General features: G+C 37.5%; 1 protein-coding gene across 1 annotated transcript in view; it reads right to left on the reverse strand.

The window, feature by feature from the left end:
* The window catches only part of PTPRN2 (protein tyrosine phosphatase receptor type N2), a 636,316-nt gene that overhangs the window by 21,438 nt on the left and 594,248 nt on the right, over positions 1-20,630 (reverse strand). The window contains exons 18-21 of the mRNA XM_053934893.1: positions 13,046-13,165; positions 11,723-11,889; positions 6,017-6,070; positions 3,944-4,008 (exon numbers count right to left, since the gene is read on the reverse strand). Coding sequence (XP_053790868.1) covers positions 3,944-4,008; positions 6,017-6,070; positions 11,723-11,889; positions 13,046-13,165 — 406 coding nt within the window. The remainder of the gene's footprint in view (positions 1-3,943; positions 4,009-6,016; positions 6,071-11,722; positions 11,890-13,045; positions 13,166-20,630) is intronic.

Here is a 20,630-nt window from a genome sequence, read left to right on the forward strand (position 1 = left end):
AGCCTGCGGGAAAGACATGAAATGAGAAAATTCTCAACTTTTCTCTAGATCACACAAAAAGAAAAAAAATCTGATCAGCTCAGCATTACTGTGAGTTTGGGGTGAGGAAGAAATATCAAGTAGACTAAATCTAAATCATCTTATCTTCCCTAGTAACAAAGGATAAAACTTGTAAATACATCAGGAACATTGAAATTCTCAGCAGAAATTGGCCTCAGGGAAACAGTCCCTATGAAAAATCCAGCAAGCATTGTTATCTACAAAAACAACCCATTATCATTTTTTGTATTTATTTAAATAATGAAAATGCACATGGGTTGAACTAAATCACTTCTCAGCTTCTAACTCAAAACTAATGCTTGTCCTAAGGTGGCTGTCACTGAAATGAGATGTGATTTGGTGACTGTCTTAAAATTTTAACACCCATGTAGAAATAGTTATCATAGTTAAAATAGGTACCATAGTTGAAACATGTTAAATAGTATTAAAAGATGTTACTGTAAGGCCAAATTCAACACTGTTTCATTTTTCTTATTGCCTTGATGGGTATAGGATCAGTCTCTGCATATCACAGAATCACAGAACACCAGGTTGGAATGGGACCTAAGGATCAACTTGTCTAAACTTTCTAGGCAACAGCATATGAAGCTAGGAAGAAAAAAAAATAATAAACTACATGATAAATAGCTACATTTATTATTGGAACAATGAAACAAAAGGATCTACTTTGCATTGTAGCTTCCATCTGACATGACAAGGAATGACAGCACTGGACAGACACTGGTGCTCTCTGCCTATTCCAGTATCTCACATTATTTCATGTGGATGTTAGGAACAAGTGCACAGATGCAGTCATTGCATTTACTACACCAAAGACAGTGAAATTCATTAAGAACCTCCCCCAACAGCGAATCTGTCCCAGTGCCCCTGTGAGCTACTACACATCCTTCCACCAGCTCAATTCACCTCTCAAGTACACCCTGGGAGCATTTCTGCCCTCATTACCAACTTTTACTGTCCTGCAAGTGCCCTGAGATGAATTTAAAAATTTAAAATTTTCATTCCTCAAAATTCCCTTCCTCAAAGGAGTTGGGGCCGTCAAATTGATGTGGCAGATGTCAAACACAAAATGCTCCTCAACTTGGTTTCTTTTCCCCTGCTTTAGTTTTTAGGAACAGGTCCCTTGTTGGTGGCTTTCAGCATCTAAAATAATATGAGGGTTGGCAACAACAGGGTAGTAGAAGATATGAATTTATAACGCGTTTAATAGACTAAGTGTTCACACTAATTCAATGAGCAGTAGAAGAAATTGTAAATGACAAAGGCATTTACAGTTAACTGTCTAAGAGAATGCAGGGAAGTAAATCATTACATGAAAAAGGAGTTCCTTTGCCCAACCTATTAAAGACCCCACTAAAGAGCCAAGGTATTTATTGATTGCTTTCTACTTTCCCACTGCTGAAACTAAGTACTCCTCTATTTACTTTGATTTAAAAATGCATTATTGTCTACTTTCTACTAAACCAGACCATGGAACAAGAAACTCAAATTATTCTAAGTTTATTCTTAAAAGTCCGTGGTGGTTTTTTTTTTTGGTTTGGGGTTTGTTTTTTTTTTTTTGTTTTTTTTTTTTTTTTTTTTTTGTTTTTTTTTTTTTTTTTGAAAGACTGAAGGCCTTAATCCTTAAAAGCCTTTTTGAAAGAAGGGTTCCTCGATGCTGGCCCTGCAGCTGGGCCCAGATTGAAAGTGCACTTACATTTTTATGTTCAGCGCTGAAGGACTCTGAAGTTAGCCCTCGCACTGCACATAAAAGCTTTGGAAAGGGCATTCTTTGCCACTCGTGCAATTCATTCTCTAAGAAAAGGAAATGGAAAGAAAGATTTCATGTCCAGGGCTTCAGGCCTTTGATCATTTGATGAACATTGGATCCTCAACCTGGGCCTCCAGCTTCTCAGGCCAGACAAAGAGGGCCCCGGCCGCACAGGCTGGGCCGCGGCTCCCGCCCGAACAAAACCTTTGGCGGCCGCACAGTGTGACAGCCTGGGAAAGGCCCACCTCAGCAGGGCTGAGATGCCCGCTCTGCCCTTTGATCTTTCATTTAAACTCCAGCCAAAGCACCAGGTCAGGGGATTTCGCGTCGCACACCCCCATGGGCAGAGGGGAGCAGGTCAAGAACAAAATGGGGGTGACCGATCTCCAAAAAGCCCTGTGACGCCTTTCTCTGGCCAGTTTCACATGACTTGTCTGGCATTGTGCAGCGCTAAGCCCACACTTAAAATGGAATTTGACATTACATGGTACAATGGAGTCAATAAATGGCATTCTTCAGTGCTTTTACAACAAAGTCAACCCTCCCTTAAGTGGCTGAAAGCCTTGAGCTAGAAAATACTCCTCATTTACTTCTATATACCAATAAATTGCATATATTTTAAATCTAGTTTTCATTATGGCTTCTCACTGCTGATAGCCGAAATGAGTGAACAAACACTTAACAAAGGTCCACATTAATTTTACGATGTACCATTGCTTCTATTTTTAAAGTCTAGGTTGTCACGTGGCAAGTAACAAGCATTGGAAATATCTCCATATTCCTTCACAGAGCAAAAACCTGTTTTCCAACGAGCATGAAAAACTAATCTCATCCCACTGAAAAATTTATTTTCAGTACAGCGCAAAGAAGAAGGCAAACATACAACTTCTTTTAGCATCAGTGGCAAGTTCCACATGATGCTTGCGGGCAGAATATTCAGTCCATGTTTGATGAGACATGTTAACAAAATCTGGAGAGAAAAAAAAGAAAAGCTAAAATCTTCTTTCTAAAGAGACCGGATACCACCATGTCCCAGAGGACTGGAATATTCAGGATGCAACAGCAGATGACTACAAAGCATGGAGAGTATTTTTAAACTACATATAAAAATATGTCTGTGTTAGAAGATATTAAACACTGTAAAGTGATTAGAATTCAAAGAACGAAATATCGTTTCTCTCTATAAATTAATATGCTTTTACAACTAATCCTTTTTCATTAAATACATGTGTGCACACAATGTCAGATGTGGCTTAAGAACTCAGGTTAAGAATCAATAAAGGCAAATTTCTTTTTGTTTATTTGGTCAGGTTTACAGGCTCGCTCTCACCCTCCTTCCTTTTGAAGACAGTATCAGCATTAAAAATTTGGTCAGTTCTAACAAAGATTGTTTCCGAGTATCTCAAGTACTTCCCACCATAAACAATTTACCAATCAAGGAAAAAAAAAAAGGAATGGTCCCAATCTCTAGATAATCTATAGATTGTTCATTTTAACAAACAAGTTTATGTTTTGTTGACAGATTATTTCCCATGTCATAAATTTGCATATCACAGATGAGACTTCTAAGAAACAGGAAAGTTAAATACATTGTTCAATACTGAACAGATAGTGTCAGAACTGGCAATGGAGATTTATTTTCAGTCCTCTGTCCTGTTCCTTTTTCCTTGTAAGAAACAAATCTGTGCCAGACACGAGGCCCTGTCTGGCACCACCACTTCTACATGCATTGGTGGCAATGGGCAGCTCCAAAAAGGGAAATAATCACATTTGACTGTCATGGTGGCAGGTAACACCCACGTGGGCAACAGCCACGAAACAGCCCGGGATCTAGCTCCTGTAACCACTAAATTAGGGTTGTACAGCCCCAAGGCATCTCTTGTAAAAACTGTAATAACTATTTTAAATGATAAATTTAAAAATTCAAATACTTCTCAACAGCACAAACACACCTCTCATTCACAAAGCATTTGCATTTGGTATGAAAATAAAACTACAGAACATTCAGGAAAGAGTACAATTTGCCTCTAATTTATTCTCAGATTTTCTGTGAATATTGCTCCCCCACTGTTGTCATGGCAACACAAGCACATATTTCAGTACTGAGGAAGTAACAAGCCTTTTGATTCTCACCTTTGGCCATTTTATTGAGAACCATGTCAATTAGAATGTAGGTTCCACTTCTTCCCGCACCATCGCTGCCAACAGAAAAGGAAAAAGAAAAGAAAAAATAAAGCCTATCAGTGTGCATCTAGACTCAACATGAAGGTACCTGCCCTTAATGTTACAGTGTTACACATGGTGGGAGAGGAGAAAATGAGGGGTTAAAGGAGGGTACTGAGAGAGGAGAGAAATCTTGCACTGAATAAACACAAGCTCGTTGTGGAAGATTAACTACTAGCCTGCATGGAAATCAGGGCTTTGTTTTGATTTTTTAAGTTTATACAAGAGAAACATTTTAAACAACAGTGGAAAGCCCTAAACCAGGATACCACTTCTATTAAAAAATTGTACGTATAAGTGACCTTACAGTCACTTATATATGAGATGAAGAACTCAGAGTAAGTTTGACTAGAACATTATCCAGAACAGTTAAAAATGCTGCAGATTGCATTTGAACACAATGGTCAGAGGGAATGCAGAGATCTGCTCAAAAACAAATATTTAATTACTGAGGACTGCAATTTTTCTTCACTATGTATGAGTGGTTTGTTTTTTGCACTGTATCTTTCCCTTTAATTGTTCCCTAGTAACAATGACCAGAAAGAAATATTATCTTGTAATTTTAAGAAATAGCTTTAACTTTTGTGTATCCATAGCCCTTCCTCAGAGATGTGAGACCAAGCCTCAGGAGGGGGAAAGCTTCCTAATCTGAATGCAGCTTGTGTCCCTTTCAGAGAGCAACGGGTAATTGCCAGCGTGATGCTCTTTTAGAGCTGCTGTTAGCAAACATAATTAAGACTTTAAGTAAAAGCTTTTTTTCTTTCCCTCCCCAAAATTTTTACAAAGGTGCATGTGTGACCCATTAGGCTGGTATGTAGTTTTATTAATTAAGCCATTATTTTTATTGATAGCTCAATTTGTGTAAAAGAATTAATGAAAGAAAAAAATAATAGAACAGCATGACGCATGCTATTGCATTCTGTTTACAGTCAGGCTATGAAACTTAATTTCTGTAGACAGAGATTTTTTTCTTTCAGTTACTAGATCACTGTTTAGAGAAAAGGAGCTAGTGGTAATAGTTTTTTTTCTCTGTCTATGAAGGGAACAAAGACACAATCTTATTAGTTAAGCTGAATAATGAGAGACAAGACAGCAATCAGGCCCAATAAAAACAAAAACTCCTGAGTTCATGGCAGATATTTCCATCCATCACAGTGAAGAAATAGCAAGAAATGTGAAGTCTCTTCATTGTGCATCAAATTGTTCCTTTCTCACGTTTCCTGAAGGCAATGCAGACAAGCCCCCACTGGAGCATTCAGCTCCTTGCATCCTCACTCGGCTGAGCCACACGTGAGAAACACGACCCCTCCCTCCTCACTCCCATCCAAAGTGAAGTGCCACATGGCAAACATCCTGTCTCTTAGCAGGGCTCTTTTCTGTCTTCATTATCTACAAGGATATTTTTGCTAAATAAGTCAGAACCCCCAGTGGCAAAACCCAACATTAATGTTACTATGGTAAACTTTTCCACCGAATTGCCTGACAGCTTTAGTGTGCATCTATCACATTGTCAGGCCTAAAAATACTCTGTGCTTAAAGAATTACTCAATCTCTGGGCAGGTTTCCACTCCCTGACATTGCCCTCTTCTTACCCTGATCACTAAAAACAAGTAAAGAAGAAATGAAACATAACTGAGTGTTAATAAAATAAAGCAGACTAAATTGGGAGGGCATGCAAAGAACATCTGTAATTTTGAAGGAGATGTATGAAATTGAAGTGCTACTTATACTAGAAAGTGTGGCCATACGTTGTTATGTCATGGCTCAACATCTAATAAGTCATATGGAACAATAATTTCATGATGAAAACAGGTCCTAAGTATTAAATAGCATTAAAACCCACTTGAATTATACTTAAAACTTTTAGCCTATCTCACTGTTTAGTGATTAATGTAAAGCTTTAATTTGCCCACTTTGTTTATATCTTTGTTAAATTTTTACACATACAGATCTCTCTAAAGCTATTTTAGAAATTGTACTTGCCTGCAATGAACAACTACTGGACAAGAGCGACCCCTGTAGCACTTGTTTACTTTTCTGAAATAAAACAGACACAAGAAATTAATTAAGCATATTATATACTGTTTCTTTTGCCAACTGCCAAAAATAAGCAATAAGAAAATGCAAATATTACTGTCTTTGAATAAATACTCAGGTTGATAGTTTCCTAGTATAACAAGCAACTAGGTAAATAATCTTCTTTAAAGTTTGATTCTTGTTTGCTGCCCAAGAAATCCCAGAAAACATTCCATTATTACTGTTGTCCTGGCAAAACAAATGAGCTATTTTCTCAAATGGTTCATTTCTTAGCTCCAAAACTAAGATTATCTTGAGATGCCTTGATTTTGAGGTAAACTTTGAGTTCATGAGCTTGCTCAAGGAAATATCAAGGGTCATCAAACTGAATAAAAAATTTAAAAAGACTATTCCATTACACCTTGTACAATGTGTGCTGATCTGTAGCACCGCTTCTTCCCAGAAAGGCAAATGCCAAATCTCCTGAAACGCTTCTTAAAAATTCTAAAATGTAATCTTATCATAGTAAAAATAACTAAACCCATCAGTAAGCATTGGTTCTACTGCTTTGCTTCAATTGCAGAAGTGTTATATATTTAATATTTACACATTGTTGTCTTCGACAGCTTCCTGATTAAACATTTTCAGTGGCAAGAGAATATATGTGAAATCAATCAATAGAAGTACAGCCACAGAGCAGGTCAGCTGACGTGTAAACTCTATGAAGGCATTAACTAGTGCTGAAGCAAACCAAGATAGTCAGTCTAAGAATAGAGCCCACAAAATTGGTTTAAATCTATTTAAATTGCCTTAGGAACACCAAAATCCCAAGCCTTCTCTTTTGCTTTAGGATATATTTTGCATGTCAAGAACATCGCAGGCCAAAAACCCATAAAATATGCACACATATGTTAACAAGGCAAGATGAATAAAGGCTAAAATGGGAAAGCATTGCTTCAAGAAATCAAAACCTTTCATTCAAATTATTTGATAAGATGTTTGAGTTTACTGGAGCTAGAAGGTCTCCTATAAAATCATTTCATAGGGCAGCTTCCAAGGGGTGCTCTAATAGTGTAAGTGTGCTCCCCAGCTCAGTGTAAGTGTTACATGGATCCTGATAACTAAACTAAAGGGAGATGCTGAAATTTGACAACAGTGGTGTGATGTTATTATGAATTTTAAAGCATAACTAACCTACTGAATCATTTAGTTCTTGGCTGTTCATCTATTCACTAACATCTGTGCTGTGAAAACATGCACATATCTTTAAACACTGCTTACAGTATAGCCTGAAGATGCTTAAACTTCTGACAGGGTGTTGGGATACCTGGAACTCAATCCAAAAGGGGCTATGGAGGTATTGGTGATATCCCATGAAACCATGTTTTCACATTCTTATTTTTGTTACTTAAGATTCTAACCAAACTTGAGAACAATATTAAGTTCTTGTTGGGATTCCCTTTAGACATTTGAATTCAGGGACTTTTCACAATTCTTACTCTTTTGCTGACTTATGTAAATCATACTTACAGAGACATTCTGTCTCTATTTATATTCCCTGGATGTGAGTAATTAGTGCAGTAGAACAATGTTCTTATTAAATGAGTGGTAAGTCATTGAGAAGCACATGACCTCAGAAGTTAAATGTACCATTTATATGTCCATAAATATATCTACATGCAGGCAGTACCAAACAAAACTTCAATGACTTGGGCTACAGCAGAGTTTTCACATGAATGAACCATTCAATTCCTGATGGTCGTATCTTGAGGATCAGCTCCTTCTATATGATATAAAGCCTAGTTTGGTGGGTTGTTTTTTTTTGTTTTGTTTGTTTTTTAAAAATTGTACAGTAAATCATACTTGAAATGACTGTACCAACATCTGATACAGTCAGCCTGCATTCCCCAACTTGCAGCTGGTCACTCTCCCCCCACCCCCATCAAATGCATTAGTAAAGAGTTGTTTTTCCACTTCAAGTATGAAATAAAAGCTAAGCACTACAGAGGGGTATTTACCGTTTCTCTTTCTGCTTGTGTGGTTCCTTTGTTCCTTGTGTGGCACCACTAATATGATATTTGCATGTTGTGACTAGCCATCTACCAAAGTCCTAATATCATTTCAATGACAAACTCCATCTAAATCTATCAGACCTCTCAGTAAATCAGACAGCCAGAGACACATGTTAGGGAAAGACACCTTATGTTTGTCAGTTTTATTGAAGGCGTTTCAAACATTCTCATTATCACACATTTCAGAAAACACATTAAAACAAAGGGTTTCAATCCAGCTGGTTCATAGCTTTGTCTATATATAGCTTATGAAAATATTTAGAAGTGCAGCAACATCTCATTTCATTCTTAGTTCTGGCTAATGAGAGTGAGCTGAAAATTCATCAGTAAGCAAAGTTCTTGAATGTTGAAGAAAATATATATTATATATATATATATATACATATACAGGAAGAATTAACTTAGAAAGAATGATTAGTAATACAAACCAACCCTTGGCTCATTGAGTGAAAAAGAAATCATCATGCAAACCATCAGCAAGCAAAGGTCAGAGGTCGTTAGAGGCTCAGAAAAGGGGTTTCCCACATTGTCCCTGCAGCAGAGTCACAGTTTCCAATGATCACTTTTGTGACTATGCAACTGGGCTCATATTACTAGCTGCAACATCACAAAAATGACACTGGCAACCGCTAATTAGCTGGCAAAATAAGAATTTGTCCATTTTTAAAGTGAGCAGTGTTAGTAAATGCCATTGCACACAGCGAGAAGTGATAGCATAATAGATATATATTTTAAGCAAAGCCCTCACATGTGATGCTAATTATCTTTTAACTTAGCAGTCCCTCTTTAAAGTGTAAATGTGCTCCCTCTGGGCTTAAGAAATATTTAATGACACATATCAGTGCATGACTAACAAGCTAGTCCAGAGCAATAATGATTGGTCTATTGTTCAAAATGAAATTAGGACTCCAGAAGCATTTAAAACTGACCAGTGGTTTCCGTAGTAGCCTCACCTCTCAGGGACTGTCTTTTGTACAGATTTGTAAAGTATATAGAATAATCTCTTTTTGGCAATTTATTCCTACATTATGAAAGTATGATAGATTATTCAGCAAGGTTTAATGTATCTGCTAGATGCAAAATCATCTAAATCACTGTCTGATACAGAGTAAGAGAAATGTAAGCTTTCAGTTTTCAAAGAGACTTGCAAAATTTACTTCAATAAAAATGTTTAAGTCCATATTTCCACAGACTCTGGGCAAGGTAATTTTGGGAATCCAATTTTTCTTGGTGATGAATTATAAAAAAATAGAGGGTTGGTTATGTATATGCTTAATTTCATATATGTATGTGAATATATAAATATACACACATATCCATATATATATACAAACACACTGAATGCACATAAAAACATAGATAATATTAAAAGAAATGAGAGCAGCCCCTTCCTAGCACTACCCTACTACGAGTATGGTAGCACTGTCAGACATTTTTCTGGGGGCTTTATGACTCAGCTGTTGTAATCCAGCAGAGTCTGTACTTTCAATAGAAAGCTTCAGGTGCAAAACATGTATTGTATTAATGAATTCCAAATACATTATTTTAGCAATAGTGCATTAGTTTTTTTGTCATTAAAAAAGAACAAAAAAGAAAAAACAACCCGAAGATCAGATGACCAAGAAAACTGAGATTCATAGACCAGCTATTGTGCATGCCAAAATTCCTTTTCAGGTGGAATTTTACTATGCATTCAGTACTATGAGTTCATTGTACAAAAACTGCACGTAGCAAATGATTACAGTACCCTACACTGGACTGTGAATACATGTGAAATGAACACTCAGAATTCAATTAAATCTTAACAGGTTCATTCCCATACTGGCTTAAAATACAAAGAATGGCAGCTCCGCTACTTTTCTCATCTAGTTATCATTTTTCTTTTTCAAAGTATTGCACAACACTTCTTCCACACGGCTATTTAACCCTTACACAATGTCACTCTAAGAGGCGCTTTCCTGGCGGCGTGAACTGTGACTTACTGTAGATCTAATCCTGCAGCTCACGCAGGGACCTCAATCCTTACTGAAACAAGTCAGAGGCGAGGCGCTCTGAACTTCAGATGTCCTGGCTGTACAGACTCATTTATGCTCTAGTTAGAATTGCTAGCAGATTTCCCACTAACTTTGAAAAGAGCAAAGCCGGACGCTGCACCAGCTCTGTGCTGCAGCCTCACACAGCTTAATGGAACCGAGTCACAATTCTCACTACAAAAATTCACTACAGGCAACTTCCTCGGTGCCACAAGCAAAGGGAAATCAACCTATAAAAATCATATTAAAGTTGAACCCAGAGAAGAAAACCTTGACAATTCAATTACAATTTCAACTCCATCCTATGGCTGTGTTTCCTTGCTCCACTACTGCTTTTGTGTTGTGACTCTGTAGTATATCCTTACATCCTCACTTAGCCATAGCTCCAAGTGACTCAGAGCAGCTGCACTCCATTACCTGACCTGCACCGTGTGAGATGTCTCTCTGCTTTGAAAAGCCTTGCAAAATGTACAAGAATACTGAGTAGATGAAGGGTGGCATTTAGCCCTAAATTTTTAAGGGTAGAATTTTGCCAACGGACAACTGTGCAACCAGCTCCTGCTGGCTGTATGCCAGCTCCTCCCCTTGGGTGCAGACGCACAACTTCGCCTGGCATCAGTCAGACCTCCCAGCACTCCTTGAAAGAAACAAGTTTGGATCTTTTGAGCGCTGAGCCCCGTATAATCACTTTGGGGGGTTGTAGATAATATTGTAGAGCAGAGAGAACAACACGCGATCCCACAGGCCGCTGGCGGATGGAGCACCAACTCCCCAAACCTCCTGGAGATTCTTTTCATTAGTCATAAGCGCGTCGCTGTGGATTAGCTGGTACACGCTAACACCTACACGTGATGCACTGGGCACGGTTTGCAATCAAATGAAGATTATTTCGCTCCAGTATTTATCATGCATGGCTTTAATTTTCAAATTAAAATTTAGATAGGCACAGCAAACATTAGAGAAGGTGGAAGGTGGCGAGGACTTTTGCAGCTTTTTGCCTTTGTATATTTGTATTTTAAAGCCACACTGACTTTCTTTAATGTTCCAAAGGGTACGCTTTGTCAACATTTTCATCTGCTTTCTCAAGCTTCCACCTTCCTGCAGCCAAGGGTCTGCAGACCTCTCTGTTGGATCCTTATGAGCAAGTGGTACCATGGGAATGATGCTATGGCCATATGGCTCCATTGTGATTCTTTTTTTAAAGCTCACACTTCCTAATTTACTTGTGAGTGTCCTGATATAAGGATCTTGGGGGAGCCACACGAAAAGCCTGGAAGTTGCAGAAATGGATAAATACTTGAAAAACAAAGAAATACAGAAGCACTGAGATTATACAAAGGGAGGAAAGGTATTGATCTCTAAATGTGAAATGAATATGTCTTAAACCCAAGCAACATCTCTGTGTGAGGCAACGCTAAACATCAACCTACTGATGATATTTCTCTTGGTTTAGCATTGTGGCATTACAGGCTGAGGAGCCCACTTTCAACCCAAAAATCTTTAAAGGAAAACCACTAGTTCCTCAGGCCCGTATGGTCTTAGAAGAAGTGCCATACTTTGTGCTTTACCTGCGGAAATCCAGAAGGGATCTGGTGGAAGCAGGAGCCCTCTGATCGTTCCAGCTGAGGAAGTGGAACTGGGTCACTGTGCGGGTCTCGTTGGTCTGCAGGTTCTTCAGGTAGAAGCTCCTCACGAGGAAATCCTCGCACCAGATGTGCTCAGAGACAAGATTTACCTGCACCCACAGGAAGGAACAAACGGAGATCAGCAATTCTGGTTGCAAGTCACGTCTCCAGGATTGCAGGTGTAAGATTTCTGGGATGAAGGAATGGCATGAAGATTTTATTTTTATTAGCAAATTGGCCAGTATGGAGGGGAAAAAAAAAAAAAATTATTTAGCAATCAATGTAGCTGTCAGAAAGGGGTCAGCTGCCATTGCTCTTGCATTGAAAACATAAGAAAAATCTTGACAATTTTAATGCAAAAGGAAAATTCACTGAATTAAATCTTTATAACATTTGTGAATACAAAAGATATTTTATATTGAAAATGTGTTAGACTGACAGCTCCTTTCTTTTCAGAAATGTCCACAAATGCATTGCCCAGCCCACTCTCAGAGGTCTTAAAAATCTGAGTTGAATTCACATGAGAAGTAAAAATTCAGTTTCTTTTGCTATGAAGAAAAATAAGCATTTAAAAATGCAGGTTATTTGCAGAGCTGATCTTTTCAGAAAATTATTTTATTCCCATTTTAGTTTAAATAACAGTATTTTTTCACAATTTCTCCATATTTCTTCATATTTGGCATTGTGGTATTATTTTCTTCCTCTACACAGCTGGACCACTGGAAAAATCTGACAGTCGTTGTCAATGTTGCATTGCAACATAACTCGTGATGTGATATTTTGGGCTAGAAATGCAAAGCAGAAAATAAAAATATATATTTGTTGTTGTGACTGAGGCAAGAGATAAAAATAGATAGGATTAATTACTACAGCAATATAGAGGTTTTTCTACAAAGATTTACATATGACTATCCTAAGGCAAAATCCACTAGTTCTAAAAATACTATTTTCCTATAAAACAAAAATATACGCTTTCATATATCAACCACTTGCAAAACCATTCAAAATGCAAACATTATTGTCCTTTTTAATATTGCAATATTTCACCCATTATTTACGATACTTTATTCGGTGCAAACCACCTTGCTGTTAAAGCTGCACTCCAATTTTTTTGCAAATGCAGAACTAGCCGAAGGCACACCAAGTGTATTTCAGAGTCCGCAGCTCGACCTCCGGGTTAGAGCATCTCCAGCATCCTTCTGCCCCGAATGGAATCAGCCCCTGCACTTACTGTCACGTTTGCAACCAGAAATTTTGTGCAGGTACCTCGTAGATGTGGTAGAGGTTTGACCCTTCGTCTGGCCAATAGTGGTAGCACTGTTTGACTCCGTTTTCCACGAGGGGTGTCAGCATGACAATAACGACACAGCCGTTCTCCCAGACCATCTGCAGACAAAGAAAGACACCGTGGCCACATTGTGACTGCCTAATTACTGCGTGACATGTATAATTACTGCACTCAGACACACAATCAAAATTTATTCCATTCACAGGAAATTTATTTCATTTTCATTAGACACTTTTACTCTGCAGCTGCTTTCAAATCCCTGAATAAACTGGCACCATATTTTGCAGGCGTCCATGAAATATTAAAGAATTTCCTGCGATTTCAATTCAGGTCATCCCCAAAATCTCTCCTGGCTCACGGTGCCATGTTCAACTGCTTTTCTGTCGAACTTTTAGATCCACTAAAGGAACACTGAATGGTGCTTGCAGAACACCCATCTATTTAAGATTTGATATTTAACACTGAAGCAAGCACAGACCTACTAAAGTCACGTGTACTGAAACCTGTTTGTGTGCTCAACCCCATGTCTTTTTTTCAGTTTGCCAAGTAGCAAAAGCCATTAAAGTGCTGCATTGCTGAAACGATCATAAAAGTTGCATCTGAACAACAGTAATGAATAAAAGGCAGAGAAAATTCAAAGCAAATCTGTGTTTCCAGGAACATTTTGGATGGAGAAGTCATCCCTCCAAATGCACATTTATAAAAGATTCGTTGCAAAAGTGCATTACTTTCTTTTTCCTTCTTTCTTTCTTTCCTTCCAGCTTTCCTTTGTCTTCTTTCTTCCTTTATCCTTTTTTTTTTTTTTAAATTTTCTTTTTATTTTCCTTTCTCTTTCCCTCTTTTCTAATTTATTTTTCTTATTTTTTTTCTCCACTTCTCCTTTCTCTTTTCTCATTCTGTTTCCCCCTTTTCTCCGTCTTCTTCTTTTTCCTGGAGGTAGAATGAAAGTCCAGCTTGTGCTGCAGACAGTGCACTCACAGAGCACAGGTACAGCAGAAGCAGAGGAAAACAGAGTATATTCCTGTCAGCATGATCACTTAATAATTTAGACCAGCCACAGAGGAGGATACAAGAATCAAGCACATCCTCAACTAAAGGATTTGTGGATGTCTCTCACAAACAGCAAACAAGCAGAGATGCTCTGGTCTGGCATATCTCTGTTCCAAGCACAGCCCATGACTGAACAAAAAGGCTCCTATGAATTAATACCAAGCAGCATAATCACTAAAAACTGTTGTTATTATTATGCTGTACATTGATGTTATATTTGCATACAACTTTCATTGTCTTTTTGCTAGCATATAAAATTACTAAATGAAGAGTAAACTGCTCTTTTTGTGAAGGGTTATGTTTATTTCACAGAAATATTTATAAGCAACTGTATTGACATGTAAATTTTGTCAACAAAAAAGGCCTTTGTCTAAACTGTGCAAAGATGAGATGATACATTCTATTCAAGGATTATTTTTTAAATTACATATCAAATAAAAAGGTTTCCCATTCATGGATAATGATGTTGTCTTCTCTTTTAAGAATAGCTTGCATATAGAGAAACAAATAATGTTTTTCTTCCCTTATTTCATTTTGCAACATAATTAAAACTACTTTTAAAATGGGCTTAGAATTATTTAGAGAAATGAATCTAGGCTTTACACAGAATAGGGTTATTTATCATTTTGAAAAGAAGTGGGGTGAAAAATTACAGTGGAATTTAAGAATAATATTTTAATTTTTAACCCCTTAAAAAGGTTTTTTAAATAAAAATGTCTGTAATTTTCTCATCCTCACGTTAAAACCTCACAGTGCCACAAAACCGTTTAAACATACTTTAAAATGATAGACACTTTACAGATAGATATATATTTATCATTTGTATCTTTTTTGTACTGCATTTGTTTCAGGCCACAGCTGGAAACCTTCTTTATATGTAAGGAAGATGATACAGATTTCTTTCATTCTAAAATAGTTTCACCTTTTTCAGCCAGCAATCAGACTAAGATAAGAATTCAAATCATGCATCTTACTTTAAAACTAGCCCCACTAAATCAGTACTTTCATCACATAACGATTTAATGTGCCTCTAGAAGGTATAGAAGCTCATTGAAGCCATTAAGAAAATGAGGAGAAACACAGTTTTTATGAGTGTAATAAAAATACAATGATCTAGACCATAAACTAATCATCGAGCACTCTGCTTGTGCCACCCAAGTGTAACATTATAAAAGCCCACTCATTTAGAGAGGAATCCTTACAGTTTGGCAACCCTGTTCATTGGTTCAAAGACAGAACATTTCATTAGAGAGGGGCTGTCTGCATCTCTGAAGATTTCATTAAGCATAAATCCAAATGAAAGTTAATTTAAACAAACAATTTCAAAGTTACTCTGGGGTATAATATTTCTTTTAGGTCATTGTGTGAAAAGTAGAAGTCAAATCTACTAAATCAAGAAGGCAATACAATCTAGCGCCTTCATTCCTGTTACAAGCAACTGTCCCTGCATCTCCTGTGCTTACCATTGAGATGGGATTTTCACTAAGGCTCACCACCTGTGACTGGAGGACTCCAGCATTTTCACTGTTTCCTTGCTAATTTAAATATTAGAACACCAGCTTGGTATGTATTACCATGTATTTCCAAATAACCTGGAAGCAGGATGAGTCAAAGGCAGTTCACAGAGTTTTACACTGTCATCTGTTTACCTCCCCATCTTTAAGCAATTGATGGGGATTTCAGAAGCTGCATCTCCCAGCACACTTCACACTTGGCTGTGCTCAGTGTCCAGACACACTCATAAACTACAAAGTGGCCCCAGGAATGTATCTTGGTAAAGAAAGAACAGGTAGCCCAGACCTGGTCTGCACAATCCCAGCACAGCCTCTGAAAAAGCACCTGCGGTTACCAAAGAGACATTTCAGCTGGCCTTGGAGAATGGAGGAAGAAGTTCAACTGCAAATATGCAGCAATTCACATATTTCTGAACTTTGTATGCTTGCATAGTGTGATAGAAGAATAAAGAGAACATCAGGTCGTCAGGGCAGAGGCTTTTCTTTTTATGTAGAGCCCAGCAAAATTAAGCCTTAGATTCTAATTTTCTACAAAAACTAAATATATTTATATATATACATCATATAATATATACATGTATATATTTGCAATATATAAAACTAATTTTATTTTATTTTTTTTAAATCACTTAGCACAGGCAGGCTCATATTTGTAATTCATGGTAATACTTTCAGCAGAAGAAGAAATGTTGAATGGAGTCCTGTGAAAGCCCGAGTTCTGTACAGGAGCTCACTGCAGAGCCTGCAGTGCATTCTTTGCTGAAAAGGGAGGACACTGCATGATTTTGTATGACATGTCCACCTTCAGCCTTAGGCCTAGAGAGTACCATGCTAATGGTCTTTAATGAGGCTCTGCTCTATGCATCATTCTTGGAACACTTCTTGGATAAGAATAACACCATCCTGTTCCATTTGCTGCAAATTAAAGGCTGAATCCTGCAACCCAAAGATGAGCAGAGCATTTGTGATCCTCAGAATTCCCTGTTGATGAAATCTACCAAGTGTAGAGACCTCATGCTGTGGTTATCCAGTATTGCCAGCTCCATATAAAGGGCTTCCACATTGGGATGAATTATATTTAGTAAAAATGACTTGAAAAGGAGCACAGAATTGGTTTTTCATGTAATGAGAAAAACAAAGTCACAAATAGCAAAACCAGTGTTACAACAATGCCATAAATCTGATAAAACATCAGTTTTTGATAGTTTATACTTTAAAATGTCCTTGTTTACTAGCTTGTAAATAAAATGGTTAATATGAACCCCTTTTCTTTTTCAGACACTTCATCACTTTGAAGCTTCTTTTTATAATAAATGATTCTTCTCAAACTCCTTTTTCAGCAATTTCTGTCATTTTTGTGATGGGGAAATGACAAGACACGAGCTCTGCCCAGACACTCTTCATTTAATGGAGACTAGTGCAGAAGTTTCTAAAATGCAATGATTTAAAAGTAGAAAAGAGATGGGATAGTCAGTTAAATCCAGCTAGTTCACTAAATATAACCTGCAAATCACACCAGCTGCTCTCTGGGAGAGACCTCCAGCAAGCTGCAGAATTTACTTTTTCAGTCTTCTAGGCTTCCCATACAATTGGTTTAATTGGTAAATACAAAGACTTTGAAAAGCAGAGGAACCAGCAGAGAACCCAAATAATTTCTGATAATCAAAACTCAATATGAATGAACAGGACTCCTAAAAAAACAACATAAGCTGCTAACCCTTGCTGCATCAGATAACATTCATCCCATTACATATTGTGAAAATAATTAACTCAACTGTGATGTCTTTCAAGCTTTATAAAAAATGAGGAACTTTTAACGGAAGGAAAAAATTGGGTTGAATTTAGATTTTTGTTACCAACTAGAGCTTCACAATGCATTCCAGTCAGAAAGTCATACTAACTTTTTTTGTGAAATATTTTGTTTGTAAATGACATAATTTTAATAGGAAATGGGTAAAATCTGGCAAGGTGAGAATTGCCATTTGCAAAATCATAACGGTGCCTGAAAGTTAAGCAAATCTGTAGATTGAAAGGTTAACGGTCAACAATCTGTATTTCATTTAAAGAGCATCTGACTGCAGCTGGAAAAATGCCTTCAGAGAGGACCATATATAAATACACAGTTTTATTATGTCCCCTCCTGTTGTAGCAACACTTATTTGGAAGTCACTGGGAAAGGCAAATTCAAGATGACTCTATGTGTTGCAATAATTTCTCTTTCTGCTTTCTCATAGAGACATAAACTGCTCTTATTCTTCTCAGTAGACTCCTAACAAGCCTTATTATTAAATAATTTAAATATGAGCTCTGTTTAGAGCTGCACTGCTGACAATACCACATTAAGGAGCAAAAGTCCACCAAAATAATTAGAAATTAGCTTTTCCTTTAGTATTGAAAATGTGGAAACTAAACAATAAAGGGCTACAAATTTTAAGGGACCATTTCTAAGTATCTTCTCCAACCAGAGCCATAATTAGAGGGAGCATGGTAAAAGCAGACTCCTTCACTGAACGCCTGTGGAATTTCTAATGCTATATTTATTTCTCATGGCTTAACAAGTTACTAGAGCTCTAGGGGCTACTGTTCTGTGCCTATGTCTCCCTTGCTGTTTTTCCTTTATTAAATTAAAAGATGCATATTTTACACATTGAATTGCTTTCTGTTGGTTTTCATCTGCTCTTCTTTCTGAAGGTGAGAACTAATTAGACATGCAGGAAGTCCCATTCCAGGCAAAGAAAATAAAACTTGGGAATCACAACTGCTTGAAAGCCCGGTGTCTGCACAGAACAAAATGCAGAATAATAATTTAGTCTGTAAATTAATTTCAGCACTCACAAAACATGCTGAACTGGGAGCACAGAAACCAGCATTTACAGCAGACAAGAGTTTGGTACAGTTGTTCCCACTCAGCCCATGGGCTTGGAACACTGATTTTGCTGGAAGACTCATTCAGCAATCGGGACATGGTCTCCTGCTACTGGGATTTGCCCTTGGAGACTACTGATGACTAATCCTTTTTACAGAGGAAACAGTCAACTGACAGTATTTTGTATTTCTTTTGCTGAATTCCAAAACTAGAAGAGAGAAGTAAGTGTTGCTGATTGGACGTGCAAAGATTTATCACGTCCTCAAGACTGTGATTCAGGAATCATTTCTTAATATGCCATTTTGATCTGAGAGGAAACCATCAGTCAATTTTTCGGACAGATGCTGATAATTTACTCCTGAACAGGGGTAGAGAAAAGTAAAAATTGTTTTAGATTAAGAAATGCAGGACTGGGGCAACAAAAAGCAAATGACAGTTGAACTGCCTGGCTCCTATTAGAGCTATGGACTTTACTCTTGGGACCCCTTCTGCACTTTACATTTAACAGTCTGGCAATAAAAGTAAAAAATAATCAAGGGAACAGAGATGAGGTTTCCCCAGTCACTATAGCCACAACAGTGGAAACCTCCACTCCAGTGAGGACTCTCTTTGTTTGTCAGCAAGAGACAGGCAGCATTAACAAGAAGGCTGAAAGGCATTTCCAGTTTCAAGACTATTTCGTGTACTGACAAGTACTGGAGGCAAGATGGGTTAAGGAAGAGCATGGGTTTGACCCAGAATGTGTAGGATGATGAAGCTTTTCCTTGCTTCCTAGAGGAGCACCCCGACCACAAAGCAGCAGCACTTGAAGTCTGCCTTCCACCTCCTGTCTGACTTGGTGCTGCTCGTGAGTGGTGTCTGCTCTGTCATCCTTGCCAGACTGAAGCATTGGAGGATCTATTTAGCCTGGGCTACAGATCTGTTTAGGCAAAACCCATGGAGTTTTCTGGTCTAAACTATGAGTGTGTCCACTACAAATGTGGACTGTATTTAACTTACTCTCATGACTAACTGCTATAGGTACACTGTACCTTACCCAGCATTTGCAAAATGAGGAAAGTCATATTTCTCTACCCCTGCTGCAGAACTTCAATAATGTTCAGATAATGATTAATTAGGTTCTTCATGGAGGGAGGACATCACAGGAGCACAACAAATTCTTACAGAAGTATATATGTCACATATTATTTCAATTTCCAAGCATGGCAGGAAGTGCTTGTTCCCTCCCGCTATTTCACTTACTGTGGCAAAATAAAAAAAAAAGTGAAAATCCAGTTTCCTCCAAAAAGAAGGAGGGGAAAGAAGGGCAAATGTGGGTAGATTTATGAAAGAAAGGCATTATATGGCATATATTTCAGAGAGAAAATTTATGGCCTCCTACAGAAATGTTCATTTGCAGATGATGAACCTTAGCAGACATACAATTTATAAAACCAGCATAATTAAGAACAATTTTTCAGTGAAAGGACAGTTGGTTCTAAGTATCCTAACTCTTAGAAATAGTTTCTTGCATATTATCAGCCCTTGCTTCTTAGGATATTTTGCAAGTTAAGACATGTACTTCATGTCAAATATTTTGTGGAATTATAACCCAGCACATACTGAAAATAATAAAATTTTATGCCTCCAGAATTATTCACAACATGGAACTCCTGCTGCGAAAACTTGTTATAGATCAGAAATGTTCTACATCCTCTTTCTTTTGAATTATGTTCAAAGAGATGTTGAATTTTAATAGCGCTATGTGAAAGAGCTGAGTGAAATCTCACTGAAGCTGCTGGACAAAATCATCACCTTTCATTCAAGATAAATGTAAGAAACAAGCAAACTCTTTTATGAACTGATAACTGAAATTACAGAAGTTATCATCAAAAACAAGAGAAACATGAAGAATATAGACCTGTGAGTTTCTCTAGAAACTGATATGCTTAATGTAGAGAGAGAGCATTAATCAAGGCAGGATGATTAATCCTGATAAGCAGCATAAATGTGTAAAAGGAATAAAGAAACCACCAGCACAGCTTGACAAACTAGCATTGTGATCCTGGTAGAAGAAAAGCTGAAAGACAGGTTGGGGGTAAAACACTGGGTGAATGAGATTTGGCAAATAGAAGTTATTGACTGATATTTGAT

The sequence above is a fragment of the Vidua chalybeata genome, chromosome 1, assembly GCF_026979565.1.
Source record: "Vidua chalybeata isolate OUT-0048 chromosome 1, bVidCha1 merged haplotype, whole genome shotgun sequence".
NCBI lineage: Eukaryota > Metazoa > Chordata > Aves > Passeriformes > Viduidae > Vidua > Vidua chalybeata.